Source organism: Gobio gobio, assembly GCF_949357685.1.
Source record: "Gobio gobio genome assembly, chromosome: 25".
Lineage (NCBI taxonomy): Eukaryota > Metazoa > Chordata > Actinopteri > Cypriniformes > Gobionidae > Gobio > Gobio gobio.
This window is the reverse complement of record NC_137121.1, coordinates 7,980,793-8,000,563: the sequence shown is the minus strand read 5'-3', so window position 1 is coordinate 8,000,563 and position 19,771 is coordinate 7,980,793. Positions and strand designations below refer to the sequence as shown.

General features: G+C 40.1%; 1 protein-coding gene across 1 annotated transcript in view; it reads left to right on the top strand.

Moving 5' to 3' along the window:
• The window catches only part of shisal1b (shisa like 1b), a 73,914-nt gene extending 61,084 nt beyond the window's left edge, over positions 1–12,830 (top strand). Inside the window, exon 5 of the mRNA XM_079809934.1 lies at positions 10,601–12,830. Coding sequence (XP_079666060.1) covers position 10,601 — 1 coding nt within the window. The 3' untranslated portion in view covers positions 10,602–12,830. The remainder of the gene's footprint in view (positions 1–10,600) is intronic.
• Positions 12,831–19,771: the final 6,941 nt, after the last annotated feature.

The following is a 19,771-nucleotide window of genomic DNA, read 5'->3' as shown; positions in this document are numbered from 1 at the left end:
AAAGTTAGGAGCATGAAATTGTCCAAAATGTCTTGGTATGCTGAAGCATTAAGAGTTCCTTTCACTGGAACTAAGGGCCCAAGCTCAACCCCTAAAAAACAACCCCACACCATAATCCCCCCTCCACCAAACTTTACACTTGGCACAATGCAGTCAGGCAAGTCCCGTTCTCCTGGCAACCGCCAAACACAAACTCGTCCATGGGATTGCCAGACAGAGAAGCGTGATTGGTCACTCCAGAGAACACGTCTCACTGCTCTAGAGCAGGGGTTTTCAAACTTTATGATGCCAAGGACCCCCAAATATGATGAACTTTTATGAGGGACCCCCTTCCTAAAAATCCATCTATTTTTATGTACGAAAAAAAACCATTTAAACTGTAGATAAATAGTAAGTGTGACATTATAAATACAAAATATTGTTTCCCAACTTAAATCGGCTATTAATGTTGGATGTATAAACCCGAAGAATTATATTTTCAATTAAAAAGTATTTGTATAAGCAACTTTCACAATAAATGTATGCAAGCAGCTTATGTACTCCGTTACAACCCCAGTGAGCGAGATAAAGGGGACTAGTGAGAAAAACTCACTAAAGATACAAAGCAAACATATACAATTCGGGAATGTATACGGCAAGAAAGGAGAGAAACATTTAGAAATGAAACCGTTAGAATATTCGGTAGACTTTATCCATTTTTGCTTAGTCTTTTTATTCCCTGAAATGTTCTGGGGACCCCTTAGAACCTTCTGGAGGACCCCTGGACCCCAGTTTGAAAACCCCTGCTCTAGAGTCCAGTGGCGGCGTGCTTTACCCCACTCCACGCTTTGCATTGCACTTGGTGATGTAAGGCTTGGATGAGCTGCTCGGCCATGGAAACCCATTCCCTGAAGCTCTACACACTGATCTTGAGCTCATCTGAAGGCCACATGAAGTTTGGAGGTCTGTAGCGATTGACTTAAGTTGGCAACTTCTGCGCACTTTTGGGCTTCAGAAATCTCAGTTACCATTCACTCCCATTATAAAGCTTGGAAGAGCCAGGATATTTTTAATATAACTCTGTGTTTGGCTGAAAGAAGAATGTCATAAACACCTAGGATGGCTCGAGGGGGAGTAAATTATAGGATCATTTTCATTTTTGGGTGAACTAACCCTTTAATATTTTTAAACACACTCTTTCATAACCCTCGCAAACTTTACAATCCATGTAAACTGAACTCAACATCCTCAACACACACACACTATTGGATTTTCCTCACACTCACAGGTGTGTATCCTCTCAGGGGAGGCAGCGCGCAGTTACACATATTTGGCCATGAACCAGATGCATCATCATCATCCCGAGCTACAGATCCAACGCTTTAAAAATACCTTTTTCTACACAAACACCAGATCTGTTTGCTAGCAGAACTAGGTCACAATCAAGAATCAGTTTTCTGTTGCTAGAATGCCATCCTTGATTCTGACATATCCAGGTCAAAAATGTTAAAAAAGTAAACAAAACTTCACTACAAACTCTTGAAAATTAAAAAATAAAGAGCTTCTGTTGTTGAGGAAACTTCAAATCAGAAGGTTTTGTCTAGATCTGATAAGCGTGATACTTACACAGTTTCATGGTTTAATTTCATGACAAAAAAAAAATCACATTGATTGAAGCGTTAATATTCTTATTTGCATATTCATTTGCATTCGAAAGTTTCTGCGACTGCTCATGAATATTTAATGAGGTGAGCCGGTGAGTGATTGGTTGTCTGTTGCCAAACAATTCTAAAATGCTAAACATTCCATGGGTTTTCTATCATTTTGTAATTATGATATAGTCACAATATTTTTTGGGGGGGAATTTGCAGGGTTTCATAACATTTCAGGCATTTTAGGGACTTTTTGAACCATTCCTTTTAGTTGACAAGTCTTTTAGCGTCTCAAACGCAACTCTTGGTCGTCTTTCAAGTATTCGATTGCATGAACGTCGCTAGCTCTGAAATCCAGCGACTGGTCCGTGGGTGTGCTGTCTAAGGACGAGAGGAACGCGTGCATACACTATTCTCTTACAGTTCACAAGTGTGTCAGCAAGACACTGTAGCCGTGTTAGTGTGAGTGAATACCCATCTAATTAAGCCTGTCGTTTGTGCCGAACCCTCTCATTAACAATCACAGGAGTCTCTAAAGCTTCAGCCTCCGAGCGGAGACTTTGAATCTGTGCCGCAAGACAGACGAGGGAGATGCGTGTGACAACGAGATTACGTGTGTGAGCTTTACAGCAGGCTCGACTCCAAAAATCAGAGTTTAATCGATCATGACATCTGACACACAACATGTCACTCGGATTCTATTTATGCAGTTGTGCTGGTTGGCCCCGCCCATAGTGAAATCTCATTGGTCAAAAATTATATATTCATTATATACATACACACACACATACATATATACACCGACCAGGCATAACATTATGACCGGTGAAGTGAATAACACTGATTATCTCTTCATCACGGCTCCTGTGAACATTTTGTCCTCAAAGTTGATGTGTTAGAAGCAGGAAAAATGGGCAAGAGTAAGGATTTGAGCGAGTTTGACAAGGGCCAAATTGTGACGGCTAGACGACTGGGTAAGAGCATCTCCAAAACTGCAGCTCTTGTGGGGTGTTCCCGGTCTGCAGTGGTCAGTCTCTATCAAAAGTGCTCCAAGGAAGGAACAGTGGAGAACCGGCGACAGGGTCATGGGCGGCCAAGGCTCATTTATGCACGTGGGGAGCGAAGGCTGGCCCGTGTGGTCCGATCAAACAGACGAGCTACTGGAGCTCAAATTGCTCAAGAAGTTAATGCTGGTTCTGATAGAAAGGTGTCAGAATACACAGAGCATCACAGTTTGTTGTGTATGGGGCGGCATAGCCGCAGACCAGTCAGGGTGCCCATGCTGACCCCTGACCTCCGCAGAAAGAGCCAACAGTGGCACGTGAGCATCAGAACTGGACCACAGAGCAATGGAAGAAGGTGGCCTGGTCTGATGAACCATGTTTTCTTTTACATCACGTGGATGGCCGGGTGTGTGTGCGTGGCTTACCTGGGGAACACATGGCACCAGGTGCACTATGGGAAGAAGGCAAGCCGGCGGAGGCAGTGATGCTTTGGGCAATGTTCTGCTGGGAAACCTTGGGTCCTCCATCCATGTGGATGTTACTTTGACACGTACCACCTACCTAAGCATTGATGAGACCATGTTCACCCTTTCATGGAAACGGTATTCCCTGGTGGCTGTGGCTCTTTCAGCAGATAATGCTCCTGACACAAAGCAAAAATGATTCAGGAATGGTTTGAGGAGCAGTTTTTATTCATGATTAAACACGGCTATGACCGATTCACCAAACAGTTCGGTCAGTTCTATGATCATAATAAAACATTTGATATCTTGTCCTTTTAACAGTTAACAGGTTTTCCCATACCCTGACACTGACAGCACTAGTTAAAGCATTTGTCAGTGGCGTCTTGTTCCTTGTTCACAACCAGTTTCAGTCCTTTCAATATAAAAGTCTTAGCTACTGACTGACTCCCTCATAAAGACAGTCTATAATAATAATATAATAATGTAACTTCTGTTGCTGTTCACGGTCAGGGACTATTTTTTCCAGCGGAAAAAGCTTTTAGTGATTTTGGTCTCCAAGGCTGGTTCTAGAGGGGTTTTGAACACTTTTTTAGCTGCCCAGTCTGGACTTTGCTGGTTAAGCTGGGAGATCAGCTGAAAGTGTCTAAAACCAGCCTGGGAGACCAGCTAAAACCAGCTAGCCTACTTCCAGCTTAAACCAAATAAGACCAGCCAACCAGCCTAGGCTGGTTTTAGCAGGGAAGTTACGGCAGAAGGAGTTACCTGTACCTTATTGCTTACATAAAGCATAACATTAAACAATATTATTATTATTATTATATGATAGGTACAAAAGCAAATTCAGTTATTCATTTTCTCTTCTCAGTGCATTTCTCTAAGTGTATAGTGCCACTGAAAAAGCACTGGATGTTATTGTACTAACAAAAGACATGAATAGAATGCCATATGAGGGCTCAGAGTCGGATGGTCGAGATCTTTAATGCCCCTTCCCCAAGAGCATTGTGGGAAATTACTGAATTGGGTCCAGCTCAGATGAGAACATCTGTTTAGAGAGAGAAAAAGAAAGAAAAAGACAACCACAAATGAAGCTCCCCGACCAAAATAGAACTAAGTGAATTCAATTACTGCTCACGGCCTATTCATAAAGCCATTTATATGGGTCAGCTCATTCTCTGCCGTTTACTGTGTTTATTTGAGGGCTACGTGCAGTTTACCCCCCGCTGGCCTGAGAAAACACTGCCAGGGTCTTTAAAAGGCATTGCATTCGTATATTGTGTGATCTGGAGAGGGGCAGAAGCCTGGGGGAATGATGGGGCACGATCTTGTGTGTTCGCTTTGCAAACATCTGGTTTGACTGACGTGTCATGCATGGGAATCAGCTTTAAATGGCTATAAACGGGACACATTTTATTAAGAGCCATATCTCAGTGGCCCCTTAAGAGACATTGATGGCTTAAGCTATTAGATGCTGGTTGCTCAGCATGTCAGATTGATGGTTTTTGGACGTAGTCGAACACAAGAGAAAACATTTATTGCTAGGTTGTTCATTATTGCTTTTAAGTCATTGCTGAAATCTCTTGTGGATGTCTAGATGGCACATGTGGGATTACAGGGGTCGTTTGTCTTTGCTTCTCAGATGTTCCTCAGGGCAAAATGTCTCCATTCACTTTTAGTGTAATATTATTGCTGTCAATGAGAAACCACAAAGATTTAAAAGCGTTTTTAAAGTAGGGATGTCGGCCCGGCAAAACACTGCAGTAAAATATGGTGAAATTGTTTCCTGTGTTATTATTGAGCGCAACCAGTCTATTTCCCAAGCTTAATATTCTTGTGAGTTGGTTCATTTTAGCGAATCACAAATATTGAGCGCGACTCCCAAGAGAATGACTCTTATGACCCGGTTCTTTTGACTGAATCCCAAATATGCGGTGCAATCAGTGAAATCAGACTCATTAGCTGATGACTCTTGTGAATTGATTCTTTTTAGTGAATCAACATACAGCGCGATCAGTGAATTCAGATTCCTGAGAGAATGACTCTTATGAGCCGCGTGATTCTTTTTAGCGAATCATAAATATTGAGCACGACTCTTTCGGTTCTTTTGACTGAATCACAATTATCCAGCGCAATCAGTGAAATCAGACTCTTTAGCTGATGACTCTTGTGAATGATTATTTTTAACGAATCACAAACAGTTTGGTCAGTGCAGGTAGATTGCTGAGCTGATGTGTGTTGGTTATTTTTAGTGATACACAAACATAGAGTGCGATCATGTAAGTCTGATTCTCGAGAGAATGACTCTAATGAGCCAGTTCTTTTGAGTGAATCACAAACATACAGCGTGACCAGTGAAGCCCAATTCCCAAGAATATGATTCTTAAGAACCAGTTATTTTTAGTGAATCACAAATATACAGTGTGACCAGTGAAGTCTGATTCTCAAATGAATGACTCTTGTGAGCTGGTTCGTTTTAGCGAATTACAAACATACAGTGTGACCAGTGAAGTCCAATTCCTGAGAGAATGATTCTTATGAGCCAGTTCTTTTTAGTGAATCACAAATATACAGCGTAACCAGTGAAGTCTGATTCTCAACTGAATGACTCTAATGAACCAGTTCTTTTTAGTGAATCACAAATATACAGCGTAACCAGTGAAGTCTGATTCTCAACTGAATGACTCTAATGAACCAGTTCTTTTTAGTGAATCACAAATATACAGCGTAACCAGTGAAGTCTGATTCTCAACTGAATGACTCTTGTGAGCCGATTCGTTTTAGCGAATTACAAACATACAGTGTGACCAGTGAAGTCCAATTCCTGAGAGAATGATTCTTATGAACCAGTTCTTTTGAGTGAATCACAGTGAAGTCCTATTCCAGAGAGAATGATTCTTATGAACCAGTTCTTTTGAGTGAATCACAAACAAAGCGTGACCAGTGAAGCCCAATTCCAGAGAGAATGACTCTAATGAACCAGTTCTTTTGAGTGAATCACAGTGAAGTCCTATTCCAGAGAGAATGATTCTTATGAACCAGTTCTTTTGAGTGAATCACAGTGAAGTCCTATTCCAGAGAGAATGACTCTTATGAACCAGTTCTTTTGAGTGAATCACTGTGAAGTCGTATTCCAGAGAGAATGATTCTTATGAACCAGTTCTTTTGAGTGAATCACAGTGAAGTCCTATTCCAGAGAGAATGATTCTTATGAACCAGTTCTTTTGAGTGAATCACAGTGAAGTCCTATTCCAGAGAGAATGATTCTTATGAACCAGTTCTTTTGAGTGAATCACAGTGAAGTCCTATTCCAGAGAGAATGACTCTTATGAACCAGTTCTTTAATCTTAAACATAAATTGTGGTCAATGCAGTCTGATTCCTGAGCTGATGACTCTTGTGAGCCGGTGCTTTTTAGCGCATCTCAGACATACCGTGCAACCGGTGCTGTCCAATTTCTGAGCTAATGATTCATGTGAGCGGGAGAATTTGTGCAAAACACAAACAGAAACTGCAACCAGTGCAGTCAGGCGCTAATGATTCTTAAGTCGGCTCTTTTAATGAATCCCAGTTCATTACAATTCCCAAAGCTATTTTGAAGTGGCGGTGATGTTGCGCTGTATAGAGATGGTAGTTCTGGGTTAATTTTGTGGTAATGTTTATACTGGCTAACCTCTCAGTCTCCAGCTGCTCTGGGACTGATCTCCCAGCATGCTCTCTGCCCCGGTCTGGTCAGGGGTGCATATGTCTGTTTCACACCAGAGACATGGCCTGGATTCAGAGAAAGACTTCGGAGGCAGCACATGGTGTATTATTAGAGAAGGTCTGCCAACTCACTGGCTCTCTCTCTCTTGTTCTGTGGGCAGATCTCTGTAAGAACACACAGTGAAACCTGCACTTGTCATGTCCATAAGCTCCAAGAGCCGTACCAAACACAGGCCACATAGTGTGACATTTCCACTGCCCACCTCTTCAGATACACACACACACACACACACACACCGAGAAGGTGATCTCAGTATGTTTTGCAAATAAAGAGACAAAGCTTCTGCGCATATTGCACTTGGACTGTCCGATGCATATTGCATTCACATTTTATTTAGCATTTGGCAGATGCCTACTATGTCTTGTTTTGTTCTATACATCGTCCAATTTCAGATTTACTCGCCTCTAAATCTCATATAGAGCAGTAAAAACACTTAACATGTCAATCAGATGAACTCGTTCTCTCTAAATGGTCAGCTCTAGGTCTGAGAGTCTGGCTGTGTACGGCGTGTGTGTCTTTGTGTGTTTGCAATAAGATATAATAAAATAAAGTCCGCCTCCAGTCAGGTGGCTTGTCTAGATTTTGCCCAATTAATCCAGAAGCATAGTCCATATGGTAGGCTAATTATCTGTCAGATGGGGGATCCAGTGTTACAGTGGACAAGAGAGCTTGAACCGAAGATGCATTTTTCACACTATTATCAGCCTCAGATTAAGCAGAGAATAAAAAGTCTACGGCCCGGTTTCACAGACAGGGCTTAGACTAAGCCAGGATTAGGCCTTAGTTCAATTAGGACATTTAAGTAACTTTTATGAACGTGCCCAAGAAAAAAACATTACTGGTGTGCATCTTGAGACAAAACAATGCCACTGACATATTTTAAGATTTGTCAGTGCAAGATTCTTTCAGTTAAAACAGCTCAAACATGCATTTTAGTCTAGGACTAGCTTAAGCATTGTCTGTGAAACCGGGGGTACAAGTCTTAAAAATAATCTATATACACAATTTTTGTTCAAAAAATACAGTAAAACAGTAATATTGTGAAATATTATTACTATTTTAAATGTTCTATGTGAATATAATTTTAACATTTAATTTATTTAGGTGAATTTTGAAATCCCCATATTGCCTCCTATCTGATATGGGACATTTCTAATCATTTTCAATGCTGAAAACAGTTTTTTAAGCTTTTATTAAGCAAGATGCATTAAAGGGGTCATGAACTGGCTTTTTTTATTTTATTATACTGTTGTCTGAGGTCAACTTATGACGTTCTTGTGGTTTTTACATTCAGAAACATCATAATGAATAAGTAATAGGCTATTTTCTACCCTGGTTTTGAGCCTTTCTCAAGAAAAGCTCAGTTTTTATGGGCGTGCTGCACTGAAGACTTGGAAGTAAACGCCCAGTGCTATGATTGGATAACAGTTTTGCATAATAATGAGTTTCAGCTCCCCTGTCAGGACATGTGGGAATTGTTTTGAAAGCGTGTGGGGAAACGGCAACCGGAATCCGCTCAGAGGGCTCGCAAAATGTCTTTATCAAACAAACACAATGATGTTATTAATATGAATGCTATATTTTATTACTTGGCCCGCCCGATCGGTGGATATATCCGCGAACCGCGCATCACTAACACACACACACACATACAAGCCAAGTAAGTGCATCAGCAAAACTTCACTGCAGACAAATCAGCATGTTCAAAACTTCCGCAAACATAATCAATAGATATCAAACGATCTGTAACAATGCAATACTAACACATATAAAAACATGTTTTACTCACATAAGTGTGTTGCACCATTTCTGTCGGATCCAATATAGAAGCACAGCGTTGTGTTTTAATCTCAATATGTCTGCAAATCCAGTCTCGACCTGTGTCTTGTTTACAAACGATTCTGCGGTGAAATGAAGCGAACAAATGCGCAATGTCTTACACAAGTGAGCTGGATATTCATTAAAAATAAACACACATTCCTAATATTAGTATCCGAAGGAAGCTTATGCAGTGAGTGTATTCTTCCACAACCAGGCACAGCGCAATATATTACTCTCTTTGGCATGTTTATTGTTTTATTATTATAGGTCGGTAGCGCGATCCATTTAGCTCCACGAGTCAGTGGGCGGGCTTGAGGCTGCGTTTCACCACACGATGACGTCGAGGGTTGGCATATTCTGAGATCGAGCGTTTTCTGGGCCTGGTGTCAATAAAAGATTTTCTTTGACGGAAGTTTTCAGCTCCGAAACGTACAGGATATTCTTATATCACGATAAACTTTTATATATCAAAGGCTGAATGAAAAGTTGATTTCTCAATTCATGACACCTTTAAATAATAACAACTCCGCATATTAGAATTTCTAAAGGATCACATGACACTGACGACTGAAGTAATGATGTTAATATATACAGTATAGTACCGGTCAAAAGTTTGGAAACATTAAGGTTAATTAATTAATTAATTATTCATTTTAAACACAGTTGTGCTGCTTAATATAAATATAAATTTTATATAATTTTTTTTTTTTTTCATGAATCCTTTTCAGGATCAAGAGAACAGCATTTATAATAAAGATAACTCTTTGTAATATTTATTAATTTAATAAATATCCTTACTGTCTATTTTTGATCAATTTAGGTCTGGTTTCACAGACAGGGCTTAGACTAAGCAAGGATTAGGCCTTAGTTCAATTAGGGTATTTAAGTTGCTTTTATAAACGTACCCTAGAAAAAAACATTACTGGTGTGCATCTTGAGACAAAACAATGGCTCTGACATATTTTAAGATATATCAGTGCAAGTTACTTTCAGTTAAAAAAGCTCAAACATGCATTTTAGTCTAGGACTAGCTTAAACCTTGTTTGTGAAACCGGGGGTTAATATGCTAAATAAAAGTGTTATTATTTCTTTCCTTATTTTCTTTCCTTAATTATTTTTTTAGAGCTTACCCCAAACTTTTGAATGGCAGTGTATCATGATTTCCAAATAAATAAATAATATTAATAATAATAATTAGGCAGCTAAAACGGTGTTCAACATTGATAATAATGAGAAATTACCTTATAATGATTTCTGAAGGATCATGTGACACTGAAGACTGGAGTAATGATGCTGAAAATTCAGCTTTGAGCACAGGAATAAATTAGTTTTTAAAATATATTACAACAGAAACAAGTACATTTTAATTGTAATAATATTTCAATTCAATTCACATTTATTTGTATAGCGTTTTTTCATGATACAGATAGTTTCAAGGCAGCTCTACAGAAAATGTATGCGTCTACATTAGGCTACAATTTAAAGTGGTTTGTTATCAGAGGAGACGTGTCCAAGTTATGTATTTCAGAAATTTTCATTTACATTTACATTTATGTAAATATCCAAAGCGACTTAAAGTGCCCTTATTACAGGGACAATCCCCCTGGAGCAACAGGGATTTTTGTATATTAATCAATGTCTAAAAAAAAATAAGGCAAGTGAAATAAGAATACATGTTTTTAACAATGATTAGGGTTTATAGAATTAGGGTATAATATTTCACAGTATTACTGTTTTTACAGTATTTTTTTGATCAAACAAGTACAGCCTTGGTGAACTTTCAAAAACATTAAAAAACCTTAATATTTCCAAACTTGTAAGTAACCAGTATATATATATAAAAAAAAATTAACAATAACTTGCTTCACCATTATTTTGCTTCCAATTTACATCATTCTTTATGCTCCTTTTTTTTTAACAGAGACCAACTAAATGTAAGGACCGACTGTTGGAGTCCCCCAGTGAGGAAGTGCATTATGGGAAACGAAGTACATGCCCCTGCCACATGGACCTTCATGTCACAGGTGCCCGTCTGCCCCAAGCCTCGCCGTGTGGTCCAAATCTCACAGAGCACAACTTTCAACCCCTCGACAAACCCAGAACCTCAACTCAGAATCAGTTTGACGTGGAGACGTGGGAGAACGAGAGATTCTGAGCGGCTGTACTGAGATCTGTGGAAGTACAGAACCAGACCTCAGACCGAACTGGACTCCGATGGACACACAACTCTTTGGAGGACCTATCGCGAGCTCCGTTTGGATTAAACTCTCTGTAACAGTGCGGCGTCGGTTTATTTATTCGTAGTCAGGGAAAGCAATGAGAGATGAACCAAGTCGTCAAACCTAATTTAAAAGATTCAAGCACTCTCATGACTCTAGAAGTTAAATGACCTTTTTGCAGTAAATATCAAAACTCACACGTCGTGGGTGGTTCTGCAGTGAAGATGTGAAATGAAATAGTACGGTGAATGTTCGTTTTTTTGACTACTGTTGTGAACTGACATTTTCTCATTTGTAAGAATCAGTGAGGTAGCAAATTGTGTTAAATTGTGCTTTTTTTTATTCCCCTAATTTTGGTTTCATGCCCTGAAAAGTTCATTATGTGTGTTCGTCAGGTTGTTTTGAGAAGACTTTTGTTCAGTGGTACTCTATTGATCAGATGAGTTCATTTAGACTTTAGTTTTAGAAATGAAAACATGATTACACACTCCTTGAACATGACAAAGCAGACAGGCAATTTCTTTTCAGAAAGGTCAGTAAAAATCATGGCCTTTGTTTGCCTTAGTTTTGCAAGGAAGCAGTTATTAGCTTCTCAGATTTAGCGAAACTAGGGCCCCGTCCACACGGAGACACGTTTAGCTGTGTACGTAAAAATGTTGTATCGTATCAGCGTTTCGTTCAGACGGATCCGGCGTTTTAGGAGCCTGAATCTGGTATTTTTTTAAACTGGGTCCCAGAGTGGATAAATCTGAAACCGACATCCTTGCGTTTTCGTGTGTACAGCCAATCCGCAGAATTACAGCGCCACATACTGGCCTGGGCCCGTATTCACAAAACATTTTATCTTAGCACTAAGGCCTGGTTTCACAGACAGGGCTTAGACTAAGCAAGGATTAGGCATTAGTTCAATTAGGGTATTTAAGTTGCTTTTAAAAACGTACCCTAGAAAAAACATTACTGTGTGCATCTTGAGACAAAACAATGGCTCTGACATATTTTAAGATATGTCAGTGCAAGTTACTTTCAGTTAAAAAAGCTCAAACATGCATTTTAGTCTAGGACTAGCTTAAACCTTGTTTGTGAAACCGGGTGTAAGAGTTCTCCTAAATGGCAGTAAAAGTTCTTAGTTAAGAGTTTTCTTTTAGTCACCTCGAGAGACTGCAGAATTCAAGCGACAAATTATGTTTTATAAACAAAGTTTGTGAGGAGCACGTTCGAACGGTCAATCTAACCAGCTCGAGAGGACACAGTTACCTCAACAGTTTTCTGCATCCCTCCGCCACCCCGTTCCTCACTCCCAATCTGCGATACGGGGCAGAACTCTGGGTTTGGGCTAAATCCCAAGCTCGGAGCCCTCAATCCCCTCGGACAGCACGTCAAATATGCTTATTATATATTTTTTACTCTATTCAATCATCTGTAAGTGTGAACCTAGTTAAAACAACTGCCACAGGTAATCAGACATTATTTATTAAAGATTTATTTTTGCCGTTTTATCGTAGATTAAAATCTATCAAATTAAAATATGTATTGCGTTTATGAAGAAAAGGTTCAGCACCCATGGCTCTAACTCTATTGCCTCAGTGGTGTCCAGTGTCTTTGGTCGGATTGCTGAGGCGGATTGCGGCAACATCCAAGCAGGCTCCTGATTGGTTAATGGTGCGTTCACACCGGATGCGAATGACGCGATTTGCGCAAGTGATTCACATGTTAAGTCAAGTCAATCAGACACATTCTGCGGTGCGATTCACGCAAATGAAATGGCGCGAATCGCCCGAGTTGAAAAATCTGAACGTTGGCGGATATTCAAGCCGCGTTAACCAATCAGGAGCTTGCTCTAGTAGTGACAACAATGAGGAGAAAATCTGTATATTAATATCTGGATCAGACAATATGATTATCACTGTGATAACATTAAATGACATGAAACACAACCCAGTCTCTTTTTGTTAAATGCAAGTTTATGTATGATCAATAATACAAAAGTATAAGTAAAAGGTATATAAAAAAGTAATGAAACTTCACTTTGCCCTCAGCCTAAACGATTTGCCAAGGAACAAATTATAGATCCATGAGACCAAAGATCGCCCGTTACATATACACAAGACGAATTATAGCTCGAGACACCACAGAGACATCAGAGCCAGCAGCAAATGTCTGAAGGACTAGCCGAGGAAAGGCTGCTCTCGCCGGGGTTAACGAGCGCTGAGCGCCGCTGATCGCCTTTCGCTAAAATTTTCAAATAGGAACTCTATTTATAAATAAACCACAGATTTGAGCTTTACACAACTACATTATCGCCTGAAAAAGTCTTTAAACTCAGTTTTGTCACACATTAAAGGGGTGGTAAACCACGATTTCACTATTCTAACTTTAGCTAACGTGTAATGTTGCTGCTTGAGCATAAACAACATCTGCAAAGTTACAACGTTCAAAGTTTAAAGCAAAGGGAGATATTTGCTTTTAAAGAAATCAGTTTCTAAGGACTACAGCAAACGGCCGCTAGGGACTACTACACATTCACCCAGGTTTTGCTGACATCACCAGGCCCAATATTTACATAAACCCCTCCTCCGGGAAATATGAAATAAGGGGGGCGAGGCAATTTTGTATCGCCGCGGGGAAGCGTTAGTAGGCTGTGTTTTTGCCGCAATGCCGAAGAAACGCTGTTATTTTCATCCGGATTGCAGGTCTGGGGTACTTGCTCTGTTCAGCCTTCATAGGGACGGGGGTGCGTTGCAGAGCGTTTAACATACAGCATGTTATATGCACGTGTGTTTGAGTCAGCGGGGAATCAGGCGCGCGCAGGGCTCCCTGCATCCACCGTCTTCGCGATTTCAATGCCAGATTTGCACAACGTCAGCTGCGTGAAAAAAACACTGCCGGTGCGTGGATGCACGACGCGCGCGCTGCACATTTCACGGAGGACAACACAAACTTCCACAAACTTCGCGAGTTCAATACAGGATATGCACAACGGCTTGTCCTGAAAGCTGGATTTACAAACAGAAGCTGTTCACGGGCCACAACCTGTAAGTCTGATTTATTTTTCATCGATGTGTTTTCCTGTAATAGGTTGTAGCAAGGAAGTAAACAGATGACAGTGCTGTTCTGCAAACCAGTCTGTTAAATGCTCATTCATACTTAACGTTATCCGACGAACACCTATCGTTACAAACACCTAACGTTAAAATCTCAACAGCGAACCTGACATTAGTGTAAATGATTCTTTGATTAGAGCTTTTATGTATTGTTTATCTACAGGCATGCTAAACATGGTTCTGTGTGTGATTTGGCTAACTTACTAGTTAAAGCCAGTGCTTAGTGTTTGTTTTGGGTTAGTTCTTGCAACAGATATTTGGCTATAATCGTTCTAAAAATACAAAAGTTAAAGTGCCATTCAGTAGCGATCATTATAGATCCGCAGTCTTTACTCTCGAGGACTGAACAGCTTCTGCTCGATCATCTTCACTCAAATGTTCTGGGTCTGATTCGGGCGGTAAGGGGCGTGACGTTTCCGACGTGCACTGCGTTTAGCGAATCACAACACACTGGGCCAGCTAACCAATCTGAGCCCACTGCGTATTTTTGAGGGACTGGCTTCATACAACCCGGAAAGCATCAGACCGTTTTACAAGGAGGGACAGAGCAGTGTAGAATAAAGGTCAAATATATGAAAAATAAGGCAATTTTTTTTTAAACGAAGCATGAACACATGTTACAGTGCACCCCACAAACACAATCAAGCCTTCAAAAGAATGTGTTTTACCACCCCTTTAACAGTAGTATTTTAACAAAAAATACGTGTAAACACAGCCCATGTCAGCCATTTCTCAACAAGACGAACCGCCTGGCAGAAGCCCCACCCATGAAGCGAATTCGCGTCTGTTGTGAAGTGAATTTCACGCGAAATGTTCAAGCGTCCAACTTCGCGCGAATAGCACAATTTATTCACGTCATTTGCGTCCGGTGTGAACACACCATAACGCGCCACGAATTGACTCCAAAGTTCAGATTTTTCAACTCGGGTGCCAGACGCGAATTCGCTTCAAACGCGTGAATGCACAAAAAGCACCATCGCTCATATCGCGCAAGACGCTCAATTCGCACGAATGAGGCGAAATCGTGACCACAATGCCGCGCTAAACGCATCTATCGTGCCGCAGGACCTCCAGACGCGCGTCAATGCACCTTTCCATTGACTTAACATGGGAATCACTCGCTCCTGACGCTCTATTCGCGTTTGGTGTGAACGCACCATGTCCTCTTGACTAATTCTAGCGTTTCGTAGATTTAGGCTCTAGTTTTAGTGCTAAATGCTTTGTGAAATACTCTTAGAGCACAAATGTAGGAGTCCTAAAATTAGGACTGACACGGCCATTATTTTTAGGAGTTTCTCCTAAATCTGCATGTTAGGAGCTACTTTTAGCCTTAAGATGTTTTGTGAATACGGCCCCTGGCATGTATACCACATCGTTTTGAGTTGGCTTCAGTGGTTCCGTGTGTACGTAGATATTTCTTGAGACGAGGGGGAAAAAGAGATCGGATAGGGAAAGCTCTGGCTTCGTGTGGATGTGGCCTAGTTGCTTCATTAGCATCCTAGCCAATCAGATTTCAGCATTCTCATCGACCAATCATTTCCCTCTGATTTCAGGGATTTGTCAATGATTGTTTAATAGAAATGTTCCAAGACCAAGGAACATCTACTTGGCTAATTTCCCAGATTGAAATTTCAGCTTCAGCAAGATGATGTCTATAACAAGCTCTTCACTCAAGTTTTGGATTCTGCACCAAACAGGGATTACAGCACAACTGACAGCGTGTTTTGAGCAATACGTTTTGAATATGTCTATTGGTTGTTGTCTACAGTAGAGTTTTTGTCAGTCAGCAGCCCAATTACACTTGTAGAGCAGAATAGCGCCATCATGGCTGTGCTTCGCCATCTTTGGATTGGGGTAATTGGTTGTTCAGAAACAAGCTCAAGGTGGAGGTGATCAGATGCGATTACGAGGAGGATCCGTGATCTCTGGTTTCAGCAGGTGCGAGTTTAATTATGGTGTCTGTTGGCAGGAGGATCGACGGTGATTCATCACATCTATTCTAGAGCATATGGAAACTGATGAAGATGTTTGGTCATTTCTAAGCCTGCACAAAATTACTGGCCACAGATTTCTGCAAAATGCACTCGTGTTTTACAAAACTTGCACCCTGCTGTGTTTGTTTACAAAAATGTTTTGGCTGAACTTTCAGCTCAGTTCGACATATTTTCCCTAACAGATTTTTTTTTTTTTTTTGGGCACAATTAGTACATATTCACAAAAAAGTTTGCATTAGCATATTCTGAGTGGGCCTAGGCAATGTTATGCCCAGGTCATATTTCACCTCTTAAATCAAAAGGAAGAAATAAGAAATCATATTTTACATGAATAATCTGAAGCATATTAAGACAAAACAGTTATTTTATTGTATGTAAATTACATGTTGATTCTAATTATAGTATGTTTTTTTCTTACATTATTAGAGTACAATACTAATTTTAAATAAGCATAAATAAAAGGTAGAAAAAATTATGCTTTTTTACTTAAAATATTATTTAAAAATATATTTTATTTAAAAAATGTGCATTACAGTAACAACAATTATGGGGAATTTGTGTCACTTTCATAAACATTGAGGTCTAAATATAAGAACAAAATAAAAATGAGCTTTGTTTTCTTTAAGCAAAATACAATTTCTTATTTTCCTTTTGATTTTATTAGGCATGTTTTGTGAAATTCACCCACACTGTAAAACAAATATTTAAAAAGTAAGTTACCTGGTAGCCTTAAAATTTTGAGCTCATTGAAATTAAACATTTTAGTTAATACAATGAACATTTTTGAGAATCGACATCATCCTTAATTCAAATATTATGAAAAGATTTTGTAAGCAAATTGCGTAATTGTGTTTTATTTGTTATAATGCTGTGCTATTTTCATGATTTATAACAATTTTTTTTATTTATGTGGTTCAGATACAATACTATTTTGAGTTTCTATTTATTAAACCAATTTCCTTCATTGTATTAACTCAAATTTTTAATTTCAATGAACTCAAAAGTTAAAGGCAACCAGGTTACTTACTTTTTTTAAAGTTAAACCAACAATATTTTTTTACAGTGCACGCTAATAAATGGCTAGAATCCAAGAAGATATGGAAGAACGGGACTTGCCTGACTGCATTGTGCCAAGTGTAAAGTTTGGTGGAGGGGGGATTATGGTGTGGGTTGTTTTTCGGGGGTTGGGCTTGGCCCCTTAGTTTCAGTGAAAGGAACTCTTAATGCTTAAGCATACCAAGACATTTTGGACAATTTCATGCTCTCAACTTTGTGGGAACAGTTTGGGGACGGCCCCTTCCTGTCCCAACATGACCAGAGCACAAAGCGTCGCTCCATAAAGACATGGATGAGCAAGTTTGGTGTGGAGGAACTTGAGTCCTGACCTCAACCCGATAGAACACCTTAGGGATGAATTAGAGCGGAGACTGCGAGCCAGGCCTCCTCGTCCAACATCAGTGTCTGACCTCACAAATGCGCTTCTAGAAGAATGGTCAAAAATCCCCATAAACACACTCCTAAACCTTGAGGAAAGCCTTCCCGGGAGAGTTGAAGGGTGGGCCAACTCCATATTAAAACCTACGGATTAATAATGGGAAGTTCATGTGCATGTAAAGGCAGGCGTCCCAAAACTTTTGGCAATAGCGTATTTAAGAGTGCAACCTTAAAATGTATACTATATGGTGACATCTGATGATTGCTAGTCACACTAAATAATTTGACTGAACTCGTACCAGGGATCGGCGAGCAACGGGTGGGTTTTCAACAACCTGTTACCACCTTCATAATTTCTCGACCTTCAATCAACATGATGTTCTTCTAGGAAACAAGGAAAGGTCATCATTACCATAATTGGATTCTTACCACTATGGGAGCTTGAATTGTAAGCCGAGATTTGCTGTATGTGATTGCAACTGTCAAGTCACCACTGGAAAAGCACTTCCCGTGCAACAAATTACAGTCTAAAAGTCTAATGTCATGCTCTAGCCTTACTGCCTTACTGTCAATCTTCACCTGTTCGTACAGCTCTGCGGACTTTACCTTGCAACAGGTGGTTTGGTAAACACACACAAACACGACTCTCACCATTGTTTCACAAGTGGGTACTATGTACAACGTAGCATTATGTGATACTTTGTCAAATTTGTAGGACACAGGAAAAAAATTAACTTTTAGAGTTGGAACTTTTTGTTTATGTGCAGTTCTTACCACACTTTATCTCCAGCAGTGACTCAGCCTCCATTTTACCTTAGGCTAGCCTGAGATGATGAGACATCAGCAGGGGGTTTCAGTTGTCCATTGCTGGCGCCTGTATTCATTTAAACCATTCGCCGCCTTCAGTAACCTCCCCATCAACCCCAGAAATCGCCTCCACCACTGCAGGTCATTAGCCGGCTAGGAGTGGATGCGGAGGGCAAACTGAACAGGGATGTTTTGTGTCTCCCAGGCTCATCTACCCATATAATGTCGTCTGGTCGCTCGGGGTCATTATGTAGGATGCTTTTGAAGTTGTTAATGTGAGAATTTCCAGACATTCGGTCTGTCATCTGTCTGTCCGTCCAACCCACCTACCTGTCTCTATTGCACTCTGCTCTCCTACCTCTCTCCATCCTACAGATTTCATTCATTTTATGACACTAACACCCACGGCAAAGGGATAAGAAAGGCTGAAATATTGCGGTTATGAATATAAACGAATAACAAACAGGCATTAGGATGAAATATGCCAGCCTCTTATGCGTTTCCTGCTCAGTAACAGCAATGGTAAAAAATTACCCAAGGGCAATTCACCATTAAAACGCCATCAGAGCATCCATCCGCCCGCACCTCGAATCCCGGCCTATTCGCCGAGAGGAGACTCTCTAAAACCTCCCATAATGCTTTTGCCATTTAGATTAAATGGAAGTCATTCACCGTATCCAATTTGAGAGAACACACATTAAGGAAATTAAATTACGGGGGTGGATGGAGGGGTAGTCTGGGTGAGATATGCCCTTTACTGTTGATGAATAGGAGTTTTAGTTTATCTAAAGTTTAGAAATAATGTGATTGTAGACTACTGTATCATTGGCATTTGTCCACATTCAATCTAAGTGTATCAATATTTAACAATACATTTAGCATTTTAGTGTTTTTTTTTTTTATTGCTATAATGAAATTGAATGACTGTCTGTTCTGAGGTAAAATGTGTCATCACGTGACATTTTGTTTACTAGCGGTTTTATGGACGTCTCTCAGCAGTTGAAACACTGCATTGGGCGATTACACGAGAGTTTATATGTTTCAGTAAGTTACTGGATATTTCAACATACCTTCTTCTGATGTCCATTCATGTTTTTAGAATCCAGTAATGAAGAGGAAGAGGAAGAGACTGGTTCACGCGAGCGCCGTATGTGCAGCTGCCTGCCATCAACTAAACGATCTGTCACGTGTGCCATTAAACAACGCCAAAACTTATGTGCTATCAGAATTATCGTAAATACGACTTTCCTTTCCTAGATAAAAATAGCACATGAACGCCCTCTGATGTCGTGTTTACCACAGGGAAGTTCAGAAAGACCCAAATTCCAGAGATTGGCGTGCCATAAACTTTAAACATGGTGGCAGGGAGAACTACTGCTGACAGGTATGATTTATACGTTTTCCCCCCAAAACAGATAGATTGTCTTGTCATTAATGTAGTTTATATACGAGTTATCATTTGAAGCGTAGTGTATGCTTCATACACAGTGAGTCCCACACATGACGTGCAAGGGAAAAAAAAGTAAATTGTGTGCGA